The sequence below is a fragment of the Anomaloglossus baeobatrachus genome (assembly GCF_048569485.1).
Source record: "Anomaloglossus baeobatrachus isolate aAnoBae1 chromosome 5 unlocalized genomic scaffold, aAnoBae1.hap1 SUPER_5_unloc_8, whole genome shotgun sequence".
NCBI lineage: Eukaryota > Metazoa > Chordata > Amphibia > Anura > Aromobatidae > Anomaloglossus > Anomaloglossus baeobatrachus.
The window spans coordinates 264,950-288,190 of NW_027441812.1; the positions used below are offsets into that span (position 1 = coordinate 264,950).

Sequence of the window (23,241 nt, forward strand, 5' to 3'; positions counted from 1 at the left end):
CTGTGTGTGTAGCGTTGTGTGTGTGTGTTGCGCGGTTTGTGTGTGTGTGGTGTGTTTTGGGGGGAGGTATGTTTTGTGCAATGTGTGTGTTGTGCGGTATGTGCGTATATTTGTGTGTGCAGCGTTGTCTGTGTGTGGGTGTCTGTGTAGGGCAGTTGTTTGTGTTTCCCAGTGTGTGTGTGTGTGGTGTGTTGTGCAGTGCGCGCGCGTGTGTGTGTGTGTGTTTTGGGGGGAGGTGTGCACTTCCCATCGTGCTCCATCCCCCATGCAGCGCACTCCCCATCGTGCTCCATCCCCCATGCAGCGCACTCCCTATCATGCTCCATCTCCCATCCTGCGCACTCCCAAACGTGCTCCATCCGCCATGCTGCGCACTCCGAAACGTGCTCCATCCGCCATGCTGCGCACTCCCAAACGTGCTCCATCCGCCATGCTGCGCACTTCCAAACGTGCTCCATCCGCCATGCTGCGCACTCCCAAACGTGCTCCATCCGCCATGCTGCGCACTCCCAAACGTGCTCCATCCGCCATGCTGCGCACTTCCAAACGTGCTCCATCCGCCATGCTGTGCACTCCTAAACGTGCTCCATCTGCCATGCTGCGCCAGCATCAGCCTCTCTACCCGCAGCATCAGCCTCTCTGCCCGCAGCATCAGTCTCTCTGTCCCCAGCATCAGCCTCTCTGTCCCCAGCATCAGCCTCTCTGTCCCCAGCATCAGCCTCTCTGTCCCCAGCATCAGCCTCTCTGTCCCCAGCATCAGCCTCTCTGTCCCCAGCATCAGCCTCTCTTCTCCCAGCATCAGCCTCTCTCATCCCAGCATCAGCCTCTCTGTCCCCAGCATCAGCCTCTCTGTCCCGAGCATCAGCCTCTCTGTCCCCAGCATCAGCCTCTCCTCTCTGTCCCCAGCATCAGCCTCTCTCCTCCCAGCCTTCCCCAGCATCAGCCTCTCTCCTCCCAGCCTCCCCCAGCATCAGCCTCTCTCCTCCCAGCCTCCCCCAGCATCAGCCTCTCTTCTTCCAGCCTCCCTCAGCATCAGCCTCTCTCCTTCCAGCCTCCCCCAGCATCAGCCTCCCTCTCCCAGCCTTCCCCAGGATCAGCCTCTCTCCTCCCAGCCTCCGTCCTCCCAGCCTTCCCCAGCATCAGCTTTCCCCTTCCAGCCTCCCTCAGCATCAGCCTTCCCCAGCATCAGCCTCTCTCCTCCCAGCCTCAGCCTCTCTCCTTCCAGCCTCCCCCAGCATCAGCCTCTCTCCTTCCAGCCTCCCTCAGCATCAGCCTCCCCTTCCCAGCCTTCCCCTGGATCAGCCTCTCTCCTCCCAGCCTCCTTCCTCCCAGCCTCCTCCTCCCAGCCTCTTTCAGCATCAGGCTTCTCCTCCCAGCCTCCTTCAGCATCAGGCTTCCCCTCCCAGTCTCCCCCAGCATCAGCCTCCCCCTCCCAGCCTTCCCCAAGATCAGCCTCTCTGCTCCCAGCCTCCTCCAGCATCAGCCTCCCTCTCCCAGCCTTCCCCAGGATCAGCCTCTCTCCTCCCAGCCTTCCCCAGGATCAGCCTCTCTCCTCCCAGCCTCCGTCCAGCCTTCCCCAAGATCAGCCTCTCTGCTCCCAGCCTCCTCCAGCATCAGCCTCCCTCTCCCAGCCTTCCCCAGGATCAGCCTCTCTCCTCCCAGCCTCCGTCCAGCCTTCCCCAAGATCAGCCTCTCTGCTCCCAGCCTCCTCCAGCATCAGCCTCCCTCTCCCAGCCTTCCCCAGGATCAGCCTCTCTCCTCCCAGCCTCCGTCCAGCCTTCCCCAAGATCAGCCTCTCTGCTCCCAGCCTCCTCCAGCATCAGCCTCCCTCTCCCAGCCTTCCCCAGGATCAGCCTCTCTCCTCCCAGCCTCCGTCCAGCCTTCCCCAAGATCAGCCTCTCTGCTCCCAGCCTCCTCCAGCATCAGCCCCCCTCTCCCAGCCTTCCCCAGCATCAGCCTCTCTCCTCCCAGCCTCCGTCCAGCCTTCCCCAAGATCAGCCTCTCTGCTCCCAGCCTCCTCCAGCACGCCGTGCTCCTCTGGCGACACTCACACACACGATCGCATCCACTCACACACACGATCGCATACACTCACACACACGATCGCATCCACTCACACACACGATCGCATCCACTCACACACACGATCGCATACACTCACACACACCTGATCCCGACACTCACACACACCCGATCGCATACACTCACACACACAGACACTGACGATATCGCACATACGCGGTCACAGTCACAACATCCGGAGATACCACATGCTTCTGGCCATGTGATCCTCCGTCAGGTCCTGGAAGGTCACAACAGCACAGTATTGAGGCCGAGAAGCAAGGGATATCGCCGGATGCTGTGAGTGTGTGGATGCGATGTGATGTGTGTGTGAGGTGTGTGTGAGAGTGAGTGTGAGAGTGAGTGTGAGAGTGAGTGTGAGCTGATGTGTGTGTGTGTGTGTGCGTGTGGATCTTCCGCCGCTACAGGACCTCGATGCGCTTGTAACCATGCCAACGTATCCCGTCCCCCGCTCGCACGGGAGCCCACACCACTCCCGTGCGAGCGGGGGATGGGGGATGGGGGGGGGAGTACAGTACTCACCCCCCTTAACAGCCGTGTCAGTTCGGGGAATGCGCGGGGGGGTGGGAGAGGGGGGGGGGGAGTACAGTACTCACCTCCGTGACAGCTCTGTCAGTTCGGGGAATACGCGGGGGGAGGTGGGCGGGGCCAGAGCTAACGTGCGTTGCGTGAGGGGGGCGGGGCGTGGCGTGGCCGAATTGCCAATGCCTGCAGGGTGCCGGGGCGAGAGGCCAATCTGTGGGGGGGGCGGAGGCTGGGCGAGCGGCTGGCCAATCCGTGTGGGGGCGCAGCCTGGGCGAGCGGCCAATCGGTGTGGGGGGGCGGGGCCATGGCGAGCCCAGCGGCCAATCAGCTTTGTGTCACCGTAAGGACACAATGTCACCGGAAGGACACAATTTTGAAGCATGACAGACAGACAGACAGACAGAATAAGGCAATTATATATATAGATATATATACCAGGATAGGCCCACACCCTGGGGGTCAAATTTATGTCACAATAGGGCCCAGTCTTATATATATATATATATATATATATATATATATATATATTTATTTTTATATAGTTATATTTATCCCAGTAGTGTAGTTAATGTATGATTTTTGTTATATATATATATCTATATATATAATTGCCTTATTCTGTCTGTCTGTCTGTCTGTCTGTCTTGCTCCAAAATTGTGTCCTTACGGTGACACAAAGCTGATTGGCCGCTGGGCTCGCCATGGCCCCGCCCCCCCGCACGGATTGGCCGCTCGCCCAGGCTGCGCCCCCACACGGATTGGCTGGCCGCTCGCCCAGGCTCCGCCCCCCCACAGATTGGCCTCTCGCCCCGGCACCCTGCAGGCATTGGCAACTCGGCCACGCCCCGCCCCCCTCACGCAATGCACGCTAGCTCTGGCCCCGCCCCCCCACGCATTCCCCGAACCGACACGGTCAGGGAGCCACGACTACCAGGTGAGTACTGTACCCCTGGGAGCCCACATCAGCGTACGCCGCCAAACCAGCCGACACATACCCTCGCATTGCTGGGGCTGGCCGGCGTATGCTGGTGTGGGCTCCCGTGCGAGCGGGGGACGAGATACGCTGGTAACCATGGTAGCATATTTACCAGCGCATCAAGGTCCTGCAGCGGCGGAACATACACACACGCACACACATAACAGCACACACATACACACACACACACACATCAGATCACACTCACTCTCACACACACCTCACACACATCACATCGCATCCACATACTCACAACATCCTGGGATATCGCTTGCTTCTCGGCGACGATACTGTGCTGTGAGCTTCCAGGACCTGCCGGAGGATCACATGGCCAGAAGCATGTGGTATCTCCGGATGTTGTGAGTATAAGCGCGTATGTGCAATATCGTCAGTGTGTGTGTGAGTGTATGCGATCGGGTGTGTGTGAGTGTATGCGATCGGGTGTGTGTGAGTGTATGCGATCGGGTGTGTGTGAGTGTATGCGATCGGGTGTGTGTGAGAGTATGCGATCGGATCTGTGAGTGTCGGCAGAGGAGCACGGCGTGCTGGAGGAGGCTGGGAGGAGAGAGGCTGATCCTGGGGAAGGCTGGGATGGGGAGGCTGAGAGAAGAGAGGCTGATGCTGGGGGAGGCTGAGGCTGGGGTAGGCTGGGAGGAGAGAGGCTGATGCTGGGGGAGGCTGAGGCTGGGGTAGGCTGGGAGGAGAGAGGCTGATGCTGGGAGGAGAGAGGCTGATGCTGGGGGAGGCTGGGGTAGGCTGGGAGTAGAGAGGCTGATGCTGGGAGTAGAGAGGCTGATGCTGGGAAGAGAGAGGCTGATGCTTGGAAGAGAGAGGCTGATGCTGGGAGGAGGGAGGCTGATGCTGGGGGAGGCTGAGGCTGGGGGAGGCTGAGGCTGGGGTAGGCTGGGAGGAGAGAGGCTGATGCTGGGGACAGAAAAGGCTGATGCTGGGAGTAGAGAGGCTGATGCTGGGAAGAGAGAGGCTGATGCTGGGAAGAGAGAGGCTGATGCTGGGAGGAGAGAGGCTGATGCTGGGGGAGGCTGATGCTGGGGGAGGCTGAGGCTGGGGTAGGCTGGGAGGAGAGAGGCTGATGCTGGGGACAGAAAAGGCTGATGCTGGGAGGAGAGAGGCTGATGCTGGGAGGAGAGAGGCTGATGCTGGGAGGAGAGAGGCTGATGCTGGGGGAGGCTGAGGCTGGAGTAGGGTGGGAGGAGAGAGGCTGATGCTGGGAGGAGAGAGGCTGATGCTAGGGACAGAAAAGGCTGATGCTGGGAGGAGAGAGGCTGATGCTGGGGACAGAAAAGGCTGATGCTGGGAGGAGAGAGGCTGATGCTGGGATGAGAGAGGCTGATGCTGGGGACAGAGATGCTGATGCTGGGGACAGAGAGGCTGATGCTGGGAGGAGAGAGGCTGATGCTGCGGGTAGAGAGGCTCATGCTGGGAGGAGAGAGGCTGATGCTGCGGGCAGAGAGGCTGATGCTGCGGGTAGAGAGGCTGATGCTGGTGCAGCATGGGGGATGGAGCACGATGGGGGGTGCGCAGCATGGGGGATGTAGCACGTTTGGGAGTGCGCAGCATGGCGGATGGAGCACGTTTTGGAGTGCGCAGCATGGCGGATGGAGCACGTTTGGGAGTGCGCAGCATGGCGGATGGAGCACGTTTGGGAGTGCGCAGCATGGCGGATGGAGCACGTTTGGGAGTGCGCAGCATGGGGGATGCAGCACGATGGGGAGTGCGGAGTATGGCGGATGGAGCACGTTTGGGAGTGCGCAGCATGGCGGATGGACCACGTTTGGGAGTGCGCAGCATGGCGGATGGAGCAAGTTTGGAAGTGCGCAGCATGGCGGATGGAGCACGTTTGGGAGTGCGCAGCATGGGAGATGGAGCACGATGGGGGGTGCGCAGCATAGGGGATGGAGCACGATGGGGAGTGCGCTGCATGGGGGATGGAGCACGATGGGGAGTGCGGAGTATGGCGGATGGAGCACGTTTGGGAGTGCGCAACATGGCGGATGGAGCACGTTTGGGAGTGCGCAGCATGGTGGATGGAGCACGTTTGGGAGTGCGCAGCATGGCGGATGGAGCACGTTTGGGAGTGCACAGCATGGGAGATGGAGCACAATGGGGGGTGCGCAGCATAGGGGATGGAGCACGATGGGGAGTGCGCTGCATGGGGGATGGAGCACGATGGGGAGTGCGCTGCATGGGGGATGGAGCACGATGGGGGGTGCGCAGCATAGGGGATGGAGCACGATGGGGAGTGAGCTGCATGGGGGATGGAGCACGATGGGGAGTGCGGAGTATGGCGGATGGAGCACGTTTGGGAGTGCGCAACATGGCGGATGGAGCACGTTTGGGAGTGCGCAGCATGGTGGATGGAGCACGTTTGGGAGTGCGCAGCATTGCGGATGGAGCACGTTTGGGAGTGCACAGCATGGGAGATGGAGCACGATGGGGGGTGCGCAGCATAGGGGATGGAGCACGATGGGGAGTGCGCTGCATGGGGGGGATGGAGCACGATGGGGAGTGCGCTGCATGGGGATGGAGCACGATGGGAAGTGCACACCTCCCCCCAACACACACACACACGCGCGCACTGCACAACACACCACACACACACACTGGGAACCACAAACAACTGCCCTACACAGACACCCACACACACAGACAATGCTGCACACACACAAAACCCAACACACAAACACCGCGGCACACACAAATATACGTACATACCGCACAACACACATATTGCACAAAACATACCTCCCCCCAAAACACACCACACACACACAAACCGCGCAACACACACACACACACAACGCTACAGACACACAGCGCTCCACAAACAACGCAACACACATACAACACCGCTCTCACCCCCCGTCACACCCAGACAACACCCAGAACATGTACAGCGCCCTACACAAACACTTGGTAACTACACACAACAACATCTATATATATATATATATATATATATAACAAAAATCATACATGAACTACACAATACGTAAATTCTAGAATACCCGATGCGTAGAATCGGGCCACCTTCTAGTGTGTATATATATATATATATATATATATATATATATATATATATATATATATATATAGATGTTGTTGTGTGTAGTTACCAAGTGTTTGTGTAGGGCGCTGTACATGTTCTGGGTGTTGTCTGGGTGTGGAGGGGGGTGACAGCGGTGTTGTATGTGTGTTGCGTTGTTTGTGGAGCGCTGTGTGTCTGTAGCGTTGTGTGTGTGTGTTGCGCGGTTTGTGTGGGTGTGGTGTGTTTTGGGGGGAGGTATGTTTTGTGCAATGTGTGTGTTGCGTGGTATGTGCGTATATTTATGTATGCCGCGGTGTTTGTGTGTTGGGTGTTGTGTGTGTGCAGCGTTGTCTATGTGTGTGGGTGTCTGTGTAGGGCGGTGTTTGTGGTTCCCAGTGTGTGTGTGTGTGTGTGTTGGGGGGAGGTGTGCACCTCCCATCGTGCTCCATCCCCCATGCTGCGCACCCCCCATCGTGCTCCATCCGCCATGCTGCGCACTCCCAAACGTGCTCCATCCGCCATGCTGCGCACTCCCAAACGTGCTCCATCCGCCATGCTGCGCACTCCCAAACGTGGTCCATCCGCCATGCTGCGCACTCCCAAACATGCTCCATCCGCCATGCTGCGCACTCCCAAACGTGGTCCATCCGCCATGCTGCGCAGTCCCGAACGTGCTCCATCCGCCATGCTGCGCACTCCCAAACGTGCTCCATCCCCCATGCTGCGCACTCCCCATCGTGCTCCATCCCCCATGCTGCGCACCCCCCATCGTGCTCCATCCCCCATGCTGCACCAGCATCAGCCTCTCTGCCCCCAGCATCAGCCTCTCTGCCCCCAGCATCAGCCTCTCTCCTCCCAGCCTCAGCCTCCCCCAGCATCAGCCTCTCTTCTCTCAGCCTCTCCCCTCCCAGCCTCCCCCAGCATCAGCCTCCCCCAGCATCAGCCTCTCTCCTTCCAGCCTCCCCCAGCATCAGCCTCCCCCAGCATCAGCCTCTCTCCTCCCAGCCTCCCTCCTCCCAGCCTTCCCCAGGATCAGCCTCTCTCCTCCCAGCCTCCCTCTTCCCAGCCTTCCCCAGCATCAGCCTCCACCTCCCAGCCTCCCTCAGCATCAGCCTCCCCCAGCATCAGCCTCTCTCCTTCCAGCCTCCCCCAGCATCAGCCTCCCCCAGCATCAGCCTCTCTCCTTCCAGCCTCCCCCAGCATCAGCCTCCCCCAGCATCAGGCTCTCTCCTCCCAGCCTCCCTCCTCCCAGCCTTCCCCAGGATCAGCCTCTCTCCTCCCAGCCTCCCTCTTCCCAGCCTTCCCCAGCATCAGCCTCCACCTCCCAGCCTCCCTCAGCATCAGCCTCCCCCAGCATCAGCCTCTCTCCTTCCAGCCTCCCCCAGCATCAGCCTCCCCCAGCATCAGCCTCTCTCCTCCCAACGTCCCCCAGCATCAGCCTCCCCCTCCCAGCCTCCCCCAGCATCAGCCTCCCCCAGCATCAGCCTCTCTCCTTCCAGCCTCCCCCAGCATCAGCCTCCCCCAGCATCAGCCTCCGCCTCCCAGCCTCCCCCAGCATCAGCCTCCGCCTCCCAGCCACCCCCAGCATCAGCCTCTCTTCTCCCAGCCTCCCCCAGCATCAGCCTCTCTCCTCCCAGCCTCCCCCAGCATCAGCCTCTCTCCTCCCAGCCTCCCCTAGCATCAGCCTCCCCCTCCCAGCCTCCCCCAGCATCAGCCTCCCCCAGCATCAGCCTCTCTCCTTCCAGCCTCCCCCAGGCATCAGCCTCCCCCAGCATCAGCCTCTCTCCTCCCAGCCTCCCCCAGCATCAGCCTCCCCCTCCCAGCCTCCCCCAGCATCAGCCTCCCCCAGCATCAGCCTCTCTCCTTCCAGCCTCCCCCAGCATCAGCCTCTCTCCTCCCAGCCTCCCCCAGCATCAGCCTCCCCCAGCATCAGCTTACACCCTCCCAGCCTCCCCCAACATCAGCCTCCCCCAGCATCAGCCTCTCTCCTTCCAGCCTCCCCCAGCATCAGCCTCCCCCAGCATCAGCCTCTCTCATCCCAGCCACCCCCAGCATCAGCCTCCCCCAGCATCAGCCTCTCTCCTCCCAGCCTCCCCCAGCATCAGCCTCCCCCAGCATCAGCCTACACCCTCCCAGCCTCCCCCAACATCAGCCTCCCCCAGCATCAGCCTCCCCCTCCCAGCCTTCCCCAGGATCAGCCTCTCTCCTCCCAGCCTCCTCCAGCACGCCGTGCTCCTCTGCCGCCACTCACAGATCCGATCGCATACACTCACACACACACACACACACACACCCGATCGCATACACTCACACCCACCCGATCGCATACACTCACACCCACCCGATCGCATCCGCCATGCTGCGCACTCCCAAACGTGGTCCATCCGCCATGCTGCGCACTCCCAAATGTGCTTTATCCGCCATGCTGCGCACTCCCAAACGTGCTCCATCCGCCATGCTGCGCACTCCCAAACATGCTCCATCCGCCATGCTGCGCACTCCCAAACGTGGTCCATCCGCCATGCTGCGCAGTCCCAAACGTGCTCCATCCGCCATGCTGCGCACTCCCAGACGTGCTCCATCCCCCATGCTGCGCACTCCCCATCGTGCTCCATCCCCAATGCTGCGCACCCCCCATCGTGCTCCATCCCCCATGCTGCACCAGCATCAGCCTCTCTGCCCCCAGCATCAGCCTCTCTGCCCCCAGCATCAGCCTCTCTGCCCCCAGCATCAGCCTCTCTCCTCCCAGCATCAGCCTCTCTCCTCCCAGCATCAGCCTCTCTCCTCACAGCATCAGCCTCTCTCCTCCCAGCATCAGCCTCTCTGCTTCCAGCATCAGCCTCTCTGTCCCCAGCATCAGCCTCCCCCAGCATCAGCCTCTCTTCTCTCAGCCTCCCCCCTCCCAGCCTCCCTCCTCCCAGCCTCCCCCAGCATCAGCCTCTCTCCTCCCAGCCTCCCCCAGCATCATCCTTTCTCCTTCCAGCCTCCCCAGCATCAGCCTCCCCCAGCATCAGCCTCTCTCCTCCCAGCCTCCCTCCTCCCAGCCTTCCCCAGGATCAGCCTCTCTCCTCCCAGCCTCCCTCTTCCCAGCCTTCCCCAGCATCAGCCTCCACCTCCCAGCCTCCCTCAGCATCAGCCTCCCCCAGCATCAGCCTCTCTCCTTCCAGCCTCCCCCAGCATCAGCCTCCCCCAGCATCAGCCTCTCTCCTTCCAGCCTCCCCCAGCATCAGCCTCCCCCAGCATCAGCCTCTCTCCTCCCAGCCTCCCTCCTCCCAACCTCCCCCAGCATCAGCCTCCCCCAGCATCAGCCTCCCCCAGCATCAGCCTCTCTCCTTCCAGCCTCCCCCAGCATCAGCCTCCCCCAGCATCAGCCTCTGCCTCCCAGCCTCCCCCAGCATCAGCCTCCGCCTCCCAGCCTCCCCCAGCATCAGCCTCTCTCCTCCCAGCCTCCCCCAGCATCAGCCTCTCTCCTCCCAGCCTCCCCTAGCATCAGCCTCCCCCTCCCAGCCTCCCCCAGCATCAGCCTCCCCCAGCATCAGCCTCTCTCCTTCCAGCCTCCCCCAGCATCAGCCTCCCCCAGCATCAGCCTCTCTCCTCCCAGCCTCCCCCAGCATCAGCCTCCCCCTCCCAGCCTCCCCCAGCATCAGCCTCTCTCCTTCCAGCCTCCCCCAGCATCAGCCTCCCCCAGCATTAGCCTCTCTCATCCCAGCCACCCCCAGCATCAGCCTCCCCCAGCATCAGCCTCTCTCCTCCCAGCCTCCCCCAGCATCAGCCTCCCCCAGCATCAGCCTACACCCTCCCAGCCTCCCCCAGCATCAGCCTCCCCCTCCCAGCCTCCCCCAGCATCAGCCTCCCCCAGCATCAGCCTCTCTCCTTCCAGCCTCCCCCAGCATCAGCCTCCCCCAGCATTAGCCTCTCTCATCCCAGCCACCCCCAGCATCAGCCTCCCCCAGCATCAGCCTCTCTCCTCCCAGCCTCCCCCAGCATCAGCCTCCCCCAGCATCAGCCTACACCCTCCCAGCCTCCCCCAGCATCAGCCTCCACCTCCTAGCCTTCCCCAGGAACAGCCTCTCTCCTCCCAGCCTCCTCCAGCACGCCGTGCTCCTCTGCCGCCACTCACAGATCCGATCGCATACACTCACACACACACACCCACCCGATCGCATACACTCACACCCACCCGATCGCATACACTCACACCCACCCGATCGCATACACTCACACCCACCCGATCGCATACACTCACACCCACCCGATCGCATACACTCACACACACCCGATCGCATACACTCACACACACACTGACGATATTGCACATACGCGCTCACACTCACAACATCCGGAGATACCATATGCTTCTGGCCATGTGATCCTCTGCCAGGTCCTGGAAGCTCACAGCACAGTATCGCGGCCGAGAAGCAAGCGATATCTCCGGATGCTGTGAGTGTGTGGATGCGATGTGATGTGTGTGTGAGGTGTGTGTGAGAGTGAGTGTGATCTGATGTGTGTGTGTATGTGTGTGTCTGTTGTTATGTGTGTGCATGTGGATGTTCAGCCGCTGCATGACCTTGATGCGCTGGTAACTATGCTACCATGGTTACCAGCGCATCACGTCCCCCACTCGCACGGGAGCCCACACCAGCATCCGGCGGCAAACCCCAGCAATGCGAGGGTTTGTGTCGGCTGGGTTGGCGGCGTACGCTGATGTGGGCTCCCGGGGGTACAGTACTCACCTGGGAGTCGTGTCTCCGTGTCAGTTCGGGGGATGCGTGCGGGGGGCGGGGCCAGAGCGAGCGTGCATTGCGTGAGGGTGGCGGGGCGTGGCCGAGTTGCCAATACGTGCAGGGTGCCGGGGCGAGAGGCCAATCCGTGTGGGGGGCGGAGCCTGTGCGAGCGGCCGGCCAATCCGTGTGGAGGGGGAGCCAGGGCGAGCGACCAATCCGTGCGGGGGGCGGAGCCATGGCGAGGCCAGCGGCCAATCCGCTTTGTGTCACCGTAAGGACACAATTTTGGAGCAAGACAGACAGACAGACAGACAGACAGAATAAGGCAATTATATATATAGATATATTTACATCCAGTGCATACACACACACTAGGCTGGGATAAATATAAGTATATATATAATATATATACACACCAGGATAGGCCCACACCTTGGGTCACAATAGGGCCCAGTCTGGGAGACAAATAATGTATATATGACTTAGAACTCTACTGACCAATGTCCGGAGGTAGGCCCAGGTCTAAATTTCGCACCGGGGCCCATCGCACTCTAGTTACACCACTGCCTATAATTATCTGTATGTAAGGAATGAATTCAGTCCCTGTATGTGTCTCCTCCAGCTCTATCCAGTAAGAGGACAACACCAGAGAGATGTCCCCATCCTCTTCTCCCACAGGACTGTAACCAAGAAGATCCCGATGTTCCTCAGGATGTGTTTCCTCCAGCTCTATCCAGTAAGAGATATCTACTCATGCACTTTCTGCACTAATTTTGTGTTTACATTTTTAGACTTTCTGCTCTGTTTTTTTCAGCTGTATTTTCTGTTTCTGCTTCTTCTGCTGTTTGTTTCTAGTCCCTTCTCTATGTTGTTGTGAAGGCAACTCAAAGACCTGCAGAGGGTTCATGAACACCCTGTTTCCCTTAAAATAAGCCCTAGTTACAGGCAGGTCCAGCGTTCGGAGGAGTCAAACTGTGCAATTTCTCAGGAACCCCACTTTCTTAAGGACCTCATCAGTTGCATTCGGAAGTTGATTGTTTAAGGACCTTTGATGAAGTCATGTGACATGATGTAACCAAAGGTCTCTTAATTGCATGCATCTAAAAAAACTGAACAGGACACAGGCTGGCATACAGGACTGGTATTAGGTGTAAGGGAGAGCAAACTGGGCAATTTCACAGGGCCCCCATTATCCTAGTGGCCCCAGTGTTTTATATATCGATTATAGGACTGCTTAAGAACCTTTTTGACATCACGCCATGTGACCAAAGGTTTCTTAATTGCAGGAGTATAAAGCTGAAGAGGATACAGGCTGGTGTGTGTGTGTGTGTGTGTGTGTGTGTGTGGATAATAGGAAAAAAAAAGTTACAGCCGCACACTGAGATACCAAATTTTTAAACTACCAAAAAATATCTAATAAAATTATTGCTGTAGAGAATGTGAACTACTGGCAAACTACCCTGGAAGGATTGGAGACACCTACAGAAGGAGATTTGACACCTAGACCTTGATTCTTCAAAGCAATTATGCCAGAATTCTGTCAGAAATCACTTTTCAATCAAATTTTTTTGCAACACAGAGCTGTGAAAAAAGATTGTGCGACTAAATCATCATGGTGCGCTGTGCTGACATCACTCACATGTCCTTTAGCTCCCAGCAGTACAAGCAGACATGGCCTCCCCTTACTGGTACCTCATAGTGAAATGTATGACCTCCAGCGCCACCGAGAAGAAGCTGACTATCAAGATGACATCAAGCATGTGACTAATGTATTTGCGGTGCTCCTTTTCTTCTCATGTTCCTTAGCTCTGTACACCGCATTAGGGTGCACCCACCTTCATTTTGATCGGTGGTGCGCTCCTAAAACACATTTCTATCAAGCATGTGACTGTGATCGGAGGAGGTCTGATGGGTGTCAGGATAGCGCAGGTAGCTGCAGCAACCGGACACACTGTTGTTTTAGTGGAGCAGACTGATGACATCTTGAAAAAGTCTGCAAAAAGTTTTGAAGACAGCTTGAAAAGGGTCACTGAGAAGATGTTTGCGGACAAGCCTGAGGCTGCTTCACAGTTCATCAGCAACTTCATCCCAAGCACAGACCCAGCGGCCGTGGTGCACAGCAATGATCTGGTGGTGGAAGCCATAATAGAAAACTTGGAAGTGAAAAAACGCACTAATCAAGACACTGGACAAATTTGCACCAAAACGCACCATATTTGCCAGCAACACATTCTTTTTGGCAACAACTGACATAGCCATCTCCACAACTAGGCAGGATCAGTTCGGAGGTCTGTATTTCTTTAATCCAGTACCAATGATGACGCTGGTGGAGGTCATTAAAACACCAATGACTAGCCAAACGACTTCTGACTCTCTCATGGACTTCAGTAAAACAGTAGGAAAGATGCCTGTGTCATGTAACGACACCCCAGGGTTCATTGTTAACCGTCTTCTGGTACCATACCTAATGGAATTCGTGGATCTTCATGAAAGAGGTCATGCATCTAAGGAAGACATGGATGTTGCAATGAAATTGGAAGCCCGTTACCCAATAGGTCCTTTTGAGCTTTTGGATTATGTTGGTCTTGACACTAGTATATACACCACTGATGGTTGGTACCAGATGGAACCTGAAAACCCCCTTTTTGCCTCCAGTGAATTGCACAATAAGCTTGGAAAGAGACCAGAGAAGGATTTTATAAAGGCAGATGGTTGGCCTGGCTGCACTGCAGAGCTATATTGTTATAGTCTCTTGTTTGCTTTGATTACGATGACCGTTGTTGCTTTTACATTGCATGGTTTTCTCAGCACTTATTAACACTCTAGTGCCTTACAGTCATGATTCTCTATTTCATCAACATCCTTTTTACTGTTGATTCCAAACATTGATACGTCATAGCCATTATACAGTCAATAATAAATGAATGTACAAAAAATAAATTGTGCAACTTTTGGAGGTTTCACGCCAATTTTAACCAGCTTTGCCAAAATGGGCAGAGCTTGGCCAGAAGAAGGGTGTGATGTCACCGCTTCTCTAATTCATAACAAACTGCGATGTTCCCTATGCCAGAAATCTCACCCCAGTCCCTGACATTATACATTGCCGGTCTTCATGATTTAGAACCCTAATGTTTATCTGCACAGACAGCAAGACCCTGTTACCTACTTTGGTTAAGCCATCAATGTTACAGTCCCGGACAAGCCCATTAAATATTTGGCGTCTTTCTCTATTTTATTTTCATCTTCGAAAAAAACCTTTTTGAAATTGTCTATGTTGTGGATCAATGTCACAATGAGATGCTTGCAGGCATCGCCAACTGTCATGGCGGCATCAGGATCTGTGGAAATTACACATTCTGGCACTCTGCTTGTGTGACGCCCTGGACTAGCCAGGTAGTCACACACATAACAACATACACACCCCCCCACCCTAGGCAGTTACAACAGTCAGACAAAAACCCTTGTTGCCTCCCTCCAGGGTCTGATGTCCACACCAGGTGGGGCGGAGCCAGGCGGTTGGCCCCACGCACCGAGGAGTTCACAGGCTTGGAGGCGGGAAAAGCAGTAGATGAGTTTGAGAGGTGAAAGTGAGAGGACACAAACTGCAAGTGTCTGGGTTGGAGCCCAGGCACTGACAGCAAGGTTGGCAGACGGTGGTGGCCGTCTGCAGGAGTTGACGGATCTCTGCGGAACCGTAGGACCGGGGTTGGGCGGTGACCCACCGGTACTGAACCGGGGAGCGGAGTGAAGTTAAGCACACAGGCAGGGCCATCGGACCCCGACCAGGCTTGGAGCCGCCGACAATGGTCAAATCCGAGAGTGACCGGAACCCCAGGGGTTTCCTAACAACCAAGTCCCGACAGAAGGCAACAGTCCACACCGTGAGGATATACAGCCACCGCCACAGGCTAGAGATCCAAGGGCCAGCGCCTGCGGGCAAAAGGGCTCCTACGGTACCTATACGCCGGGGAGTGGACTACCGTTAGGAAACCATCAGTCAACACAGTTTACACAGGTGCAGGGAAAGACAGCCACCATCAGCCGTCTGGGGAGAGCACAACAACACTGCAGCCGGCTGCGGGACCCGTCCATCCGGTCGTTTGGTTTACCGGAGACTTTGAGACTTTCTGTCTGAGTGAGTACGCCAGTGCCGCCTGGCACCGCGCCGCGCTGTCCTCACCGGGTCCCGGGAGCACCGACCCCTACCCACGGAGGGGACAACATCCTAGCTGCTCCCTACCATCTCTCACGGGATCCCTGTCACCAGCAGCGGTGGTGCCATCATCACCACGTCCCGTGGGTGGCGTCACGAACTCTCCCCCTAAACAAACCATCCCTTTTCACTAACGGGTGACGAGCGCTGCTCGAGTCCCCGGGTCCGGCCCACCGCTCGAGCCACCGAGCAGCAGCAGCAGAAGCCCCGGACCTGAACGTGGCGAGCGCGCCCCCTCCGCCCGCTACACTTGCTAACTTCTCTGATGTCTGTGAGCAGCGCAGGGAGACGCAGATGTTGAACAACATATTTAGTAAGACTAGAAAGAGTTAGTCTCTGCTGGGCTTCTTGTTAATGTCTTTGATCACATGATGTAAGGGGACCAGTATTAATCGCTCCCCTTCTGTATATGCTGGCTGGATAATTCCATTATTGCCAGCTATAATTTACCTATACAGGTTTGGTGAGGTGTTGTGATACAAACTACTGGTTGTTGTGCATTATTGCTGTGAGCAGTTGTGGCGTTAACCCTTGTTGTCTTTTTGTTTCTGCCTTCCTGCTCTTGCTTTTCTCCTTAGTCTTTCACTGTTTATTTTTGAGAGTTTGCAGTGTGTCTGAATTCTGGTTTTCCCGTCTGTCTTAATCTGTATTTCCATCATACTCCTGCCCCTTCCTTCCACGTTCAGGGGTAATCCAGAGGTTAGGGATAGCCTAAAGTCTCCTAGCATGAGGGAAAGTATAGGATCTCCTTGTCCCTCATTATCCTGCAGTCACATTGCGACAATCAATCAGATTATATTTTATAGAACATTCCAGAGAACTGGTGTTAGGAATGGGAGATCCGAATTAACGAAGATGTAACTCTTAGATCTCGAAATTGGAAAACAGATTCAGAATAATTTGTTTCCTAATTTTATTTCTGATGTTATGGTTTATAAAAATAGCAAAAAAAAGAGGAGCATATCCTCCAAAAATTAATTAATACTTACAGCAAGATGGGCTGCAGTGTGTACATCCCCAGGCCAAAAACTAGTACTCTACCAGGATACAGCTAAACCCCCACTAAAGTGGAAGCATCACAGGTGCAGGAGGAGCAAATCACACACACACACCTCCATGGAATGGAGAGGGGAGACTGCTAGATGATGAAACTGCACACTAGTGGCTTGCATAGAGCGCTGTTCACACATGCAGATAACACAGTCACAAACCCACAGCCTATTAGGTGACGCCCATACTATTAGATCAGTCGGGCTGCCAAGCCGTACCCCACTGTGTATCATGCACGGACAGACACTCTACAATGCAAGGCCCAACAGAAAGGGGCCTGGCTGTATCCTGTACAAAAAAATATGAGGTTTTTATTGGTATTTATGGCCATAAAACGTAAGCCTACAACCCTCATCACGGGACCTCATGCTTGTAGATTCCTACACTAAATATAAAAATAGCAAGAAAAAGAGGAACATATCCTCCAAAAATTAAGTAATACTTACAGCAAGATGGGCTGCAGTGTGTACATCGCCCAAGCCAAAAACTAGTACTCTACCAGGATACAGCTAAACCCCCACTAAAGTGGAAGCATCACTGGTGCAGTTTTATCATCTAGCAGTCTCCCCCCTCAATTCCATGGAGGTGTGTGTGTGATTTGCTCCACCTGCACCTGTGATGCTTCCACTTTTGTGGGGGTTTAGCTGTATCCTGGTAGAGTACTAGTTTTTGGCCTGGGCGATGTACATACTGCAGCCCATCTTGCTGATGTTATGGTTTAAAAATATAAATCTACTTTCCAAATTATATCATTAAAAAATAATAACATTGTGTTTATTTTTAGCCGATGACTGTATCAGGAGTTCAAATGGACCTCTAATATCTTCAGAATTTAAAATAGATGATCAAACTATTACACATGATACATATGAAGAGCATGCTGTTGTTCCAAATATACCTCCAGTACTTCCTCGGAAAGCTTCATCATCTGATCTTTTCAAACAAGTCCAAAATTCTGATTTATCACAGCATTGTCAGCAAAATAAACGTTACAGAAGAGATGTGGGACATAAAACGGCTCCTACAAGGGAGAAACCATTTTCATGTACAGAGTGTGAGAAATGTTTTATTCGGAAATTGGACCTTGTTACACATCAAAGAATTCACACAGGGGAGAAGCCATTTTCATGCTCAGAGTGTGGGAAATGTTTTATTAAGAAATCACATCTTGTTTGGCATCAAAAATCTCACACAGGGGAGAAGCCATTTTCATGCTCAGAGTGTGGGAAATGTTTTATTCGGAAATCAGACCTTGTTAAACATCAGAAAATTCACACAGGGGAGAAGCCATTTTCATGTTCAGAATGTGGGAAATGTTTTATTCAGAAAACACATCTTGTTTGCCATCAAATATCTCACACAGGGGAGAAGCCATTTTCATGTTCAGAGTGTGGGAAATGTTTTATTCAGAAATCAGACCTTGTTAAACATCAGAAAATTCACACAGGGGAAAAGTCATTTTCATGTTCAGAGTGTGTGAAAAGTTTTATTCAGAAATCAGATCTTGTTAGTCATCAAAGATCTCACACAGGGGAGAAGCCATTTTCATGTTCAGAGTGTGGGAAATGTTTTATTCGGAAATCAGACCTTGTTAAACATCAGAAAATTCACATAGGGGAGAAGCCATTTTCATGTTCAGAGTGTGGGAAATGTTTTATCTGCAAATCAAACCTTGATAGACATCAGAAAACTCACACAGGGGAGAAGCCGTTTTCATGCCCAGAATGTGGTGAATGTTTTACTAGGAAATCACATCTTGTTTACCATCAAAAAAATCACACAAAATAAACCATTTTTATGTTCTGAATGTGGAAAATGTTATTTTCATGTTGTGAATACACTGAGTGCAGAATTATTAGGCAAGTTGTATTTTAAAGGATTTTTGTTATTATTGATCAACAACTATGTTCTCAATCGACCCAAAAAACGTTTAAATATCAAAGCATAATATTTTCGGAAGTTGGAGTGGTTTTTTTTTTAAGATTTGGCTATCTTAGGAGGATATTTGTTTGTGCAGGTAACTATTACTGTGCAGAATTTTTAGGCAACTTAATAAAAACCAAATATATTCCCATCTCAATTGTTTATTTTCACCAGGTAAACCAATATAACTGCACAAAATTTAGAAATAAACATTTCTGACATGCAAAAACAAAACCCCAAAAAAGTAGTGACCAATATAGCCACCTTTCTTTATGATGATACTCAGCAGCCTACCATCCATAGATTCTGTCAGTTTCATGATCTGTTTAAGATCAACATTGTGTGCAGCAGCCACCACAGCCTCCCAGACACTGTTCCGAGAGGTGTACTGTTTTCCTCCCTGTAGATCTTATATTTTATGAGAGACCACAGGTTTTCTATGGGGTTCAGATCAGGTGAACAAGGGGGCCATGTTATTATTTTTCATCTTTTAGACCTTTACTGGCCAGCCACGCTGTGGAGTAGTTGGATGCATGTGATGGAGCATTGTCCTGCATGAAAATTATGTTTTTCTTAAACGATACCGACATCTTTTTGTACCACTGCTGGAAGACGTCTTCCCAGAAACTGGCAGTAGGTCTAGGAGTTGTGCTTCACTCCATCCTCAACCCGAAAAGGTCGCACAAGTTCATCTGAGGGACCACAGGTTCTATATGGGTTCAGATCAGGTGAACAAGGGGGCCATGTCATTATTTTTTCATCTTTTAGACCTTTACTGGCCAGCCACGCTGTGGAGTAATTGGATGCATGTGATGGAGCATTGTTCTGCATGAAAATCATGTTTTTCTTGAACGATACCGACTTCTTCCTGTACCACTGCTTGAAGAAGTCTGAAAGTTGAGCTTCACTCCATCCTCAACCTGAAAAGGTCTCACAAGTTCATCTTTGACAATAACAGCCCATACCAGTACCGCACCTCCACCTTGCTGGTGTCTGAGTCGGAGTGGAGCTCTCTGCCCTTTACTGATCCAGCCTCTGGACCATCCATCTGGCCCATCAAGAGTCACTCTCATTTCATCAGTCCATAAAACCTTTCAAAAATCAGTCTTAAGATATGTCTTTGCCCAATCTTGACATTTTCTCTTATGTTTCTTGTTCAAAGGTGGTCGTTTTTCAGCCTTCCTTACCTTGGCCATGTCCCTGAGTATGGCACACCTTGTGCTTTTTGATAACCCAGTAACGTTGCAGCTCTGAAATATGGCCAAACTGGTGGCAAATGGCATCTTGGCAGCTTCACGCTTGATTTTCCTCAATTCATGGGCAGTTATTTTGCGCCTTTTTTGCCCAACACGCTTCTTGCGACCCTGTAGGCTATTTGCCATGAAATGCTTGATTGTTCGGTGATCACGCTTCAAAGGTTTTGCAATTTCAAGACTGCTGCATCCCTCTGCAAGACATCTCACAATTTTGGACTTTTCAGAGCCCGTCAAATCTCTCTTCTGACCCATTTTGCCAAAGGAAAGGAAGTTGCCTAATAATTATGCACCCCTTATATAGGGTGTTGATGTCATTACACCACACCCCTTCTCATTACAGAGACGCACATCACCTTATTTACTTAATTGGTATTTGGCTCTCAGCTTGGAGTAGGACAACATGTATAAAAATTATCATGTGATCAAAATACTAATTTGACAAATAAGTCTGCACACAGTGTATATTGACGTATAACATATCGGCTGTAACAGACAGTCATATCAGCAGACTCATTATACATGGCAAAATCCTTCTAAGCATATCTAACACATGCGACAGATACAACGCATACATATCACACTGCATAACGAGAATTGGTGTATATACATATTACACTGCATAACAAGTATTGGTGTATATACTGTACATATCACACTGCATAACAAGTATTGGTTTAAATACATATCACACTACATAACAAGTATTGGTGTATATGTAGCACCCAGGGATATGGGGTACTTGGTTCCGGGTAGTGTACGTCCTGGGGATGGTGACGATGGTGGCCGTTACCTCGTTCCATGCACTGGGCCCTTTTTGTAATGGGGATATTTACAGGGGATTTGTGAATAAAAATATTTATGACACCACTTGCGGTGTTGCGGCTAAGTGTAGGGAGCCGCCGCTGCAGAGTGTCCTTACTGGGGCTGATGGTATAAGCAGCTAGTATGGTAGTCCCTCTGCAAGTAGGGTATTGCCTCAGCGGGTGTATGGTGCGGCGAGTGTCGAAAGAAGGAGTCCGTCAGGTATTCAATGCAACTGGTTTACTCACTTGGATGTTAACTGGTTGTCCGAGGCCGGCTGGTTTTGCCTCCAGGTCCCTTTCGTCTCAGTGGCAGTCTGGTTCTCTGGTACCTTCTTCCCCTGCACCTGTCTCTGGTAAGTGGGTCCCCGTGGTATGGAACACTGGGGATCCCCGGTCTGTGGTTTGTCCACCTCTGTCCACCTGACAGTAGCGTGAACCTGTGGGGTTGGAGTCTCTGGTCCTGTCCCCGGTTCTCCCTTTGCTACTGACTCTTCGGATTCTTTAGAGTCAGAGAGGTCTCTGATGGTCCCCTTGCTGTGCAGGTGTTAACAGGTCGGCTTGAAGCTCTTTCCTGTCCTAGGGTCCTGTACCCCGTAGGTGCGTAGTTCCGGGAGTACTCCACCGTACTACACCAGCGACCACCTCTCCTGGGTACCAGGTCACCGTTAACCCGAATCAGGACGTTGCTCAGTCACACTTTTCACCTTCACTGTCTCCACTCTCACTGACTACCCTCCACAGTCTGCCCCTCCTACCTGGTCAACTAGTGGACTGGATTGGCTCCACCTCTAGGTGGCCATCCATAGGTCCCACCCTAGCTGGGTACCATTATATGGGGGATTTGTTGGGGAAAACTGGGATTACCTGGGTTCTTGGTGTTACCGGCACTAGGGTTCTGGTTCCCTAAGGGGGTAGGCCCTGCATCCTTGTGGGGATGCAGAACCTTGTAGCACCCTGAGGTGTTCATGGGCGCTACATTTATACATATAACACAGCATAAGGAGTATTGGTGTATATACATATCACACTGCATAACGAGTATTGGTATATATATGTATATGTATATATATATATATATATATATATATATATATATATATATACATACATATATATATATATATATATATATATATATATATATATACATATATATATATATATGTAACACCCCTTTAATTTGCCGCTGGGGCAGGGTGTTCGGTAGTTCTCACCTTGATATGACGCAGTGCCTCCACCCGAATCTTGCTAGGAGCTCTAGTGGAATGCAGAAGGGTCTTTGTCTTCTGCTAGGGGTCGACTCGGGAAACCCCTACCCACGCTCCGTACACACTCACAATAACTGAGGTTAGAAATCTTAACAGGTTTATTTGCAGGAGGATGACAATGGTAATTGCAGGGAAAAAAGCAAATAACAGTGAAACGACAGGTATTGTTATGCAGTATTCTACAAAAATGCAGGAGGGGCTCTTTGTAATAGACCTGAAGGTTAGGGGTAATGCTTCCTCTTTAACCTACACCACACACTCTGCTGACTACTTACAATCTACCAACTAACAGCTGCAGCCTCACAATTGACACAGTCCCAAATTGGGGCCCCAGTTGCCGCGGATGTCGGCGCGCTTGCAGTACGTTGGTGCACTTAAAGTAATGAAGGCAGTATTTCCCCAGGGCTGGTCCTATGCAAACTCCCAGTTAGTGCAGTCAAAAGTCCTCTCTAGCAAGGCCTTGTAATTTGCTCCAGCACACTTCTCAAACTGTAGAACTACAAGTCACAGCAATGTCCTACTCACTTCTGTCTGCAGCAGGTCTGTTCTCTCAGACTATTCCACACTGGGGCGTCTGGATTCAATGTCTGGGAGGGAGTTGGTACAGCAGGCAAAATCCTTCTTCGGCGTGGTAAACCTGGAAGGCCGCAGCTACTGCTAATGGTGCCTCCTGTCACTTTCTTAGACGGTCTCTCCTCACACAGAGTTGCAGCTTCCCGCCTCCAAGATGACTCAGCTTCCTTCCACCCCTCCGTCCTGTTTCCTCCTCCCCCAGATTTGCAAGGCACTTTGGGAATTGTAGTATTCTCCAGTTCAACCAAAGAAGCAGCATCTGTAGAGGTGAATGTGGGTGGAACACTATAGATTGCTCCCAAAGCAGGTGTCACACTCTCCCCCTGGTGAGTTGCTGTAGGCTCCCAAGCACAAAATGAAGACTCACCACCTGGAAGGAAATTTTGTGTTAAAGCATCCTGACTAACACCACAACTAGTTACACCCAAATCACTAACAGGCCACATAGCTGTAGGGGGGAAATAGGGCCACGCATAGTTGGAATAGGGGTGTACTACTCTAGGAACCTCAGTGACTTGCCCCATCTGGTCATATGTCAGCATCATGGGGGGTCTAATGTCCCGTTTTGGACGAGTGTGCACGGCAGGGACAGGGACCCCCTCATCGACCCCTAGCTCTTGACTTTCAGGCTCTATGACAGCAACCTCTTCACTTGGCAGCTCTGCATTTTCTAAACTCTCCCCCGACTGATCGCAACATGGGTTTGGTGCCGGACCACACTCGTCTTGGAACACTTCTTCAGCTGGTTGGTCTGTATGATCTAGAATTACAGAGCCTGGGTCACTTGTCCATCTGAAGCATGG

General features: G+C 53.0%; 2 protein-coding genes across 2 annotated transcripts in view; one reads left to right on the forward strand and one right to left on the reverse strand.

Moving 5' to 3' along the window:
• Window positions 1-23,241, reverse strand: part of LOC142259328 (uncharacterized) — a 402,688-nt gene that overhangs the window by 197,491 nt on the left and 181,956 nt on the right.
• Window positions 1-23,241, forward strand: part of LOC142259326 (uncharacterized) — a 185,278-nt gene that overhangs the window by 118,073 nt on the left and 43,964 nt on the right. The window contains exons 8-9 of the mRNA XM_075331793.1: window positions 11,986-12,088; window positions 17,400-18,391. Coding sequence (XP_075187908.1) covers window positions 11,986-12,088; window positions 17,400-18,391 — 1,095 coding nt within the window. The remainder of the gene's footprint in view (window positions 1-11,985; window positions 12,089-17,399; window positions 18,392-23,241) is intronic.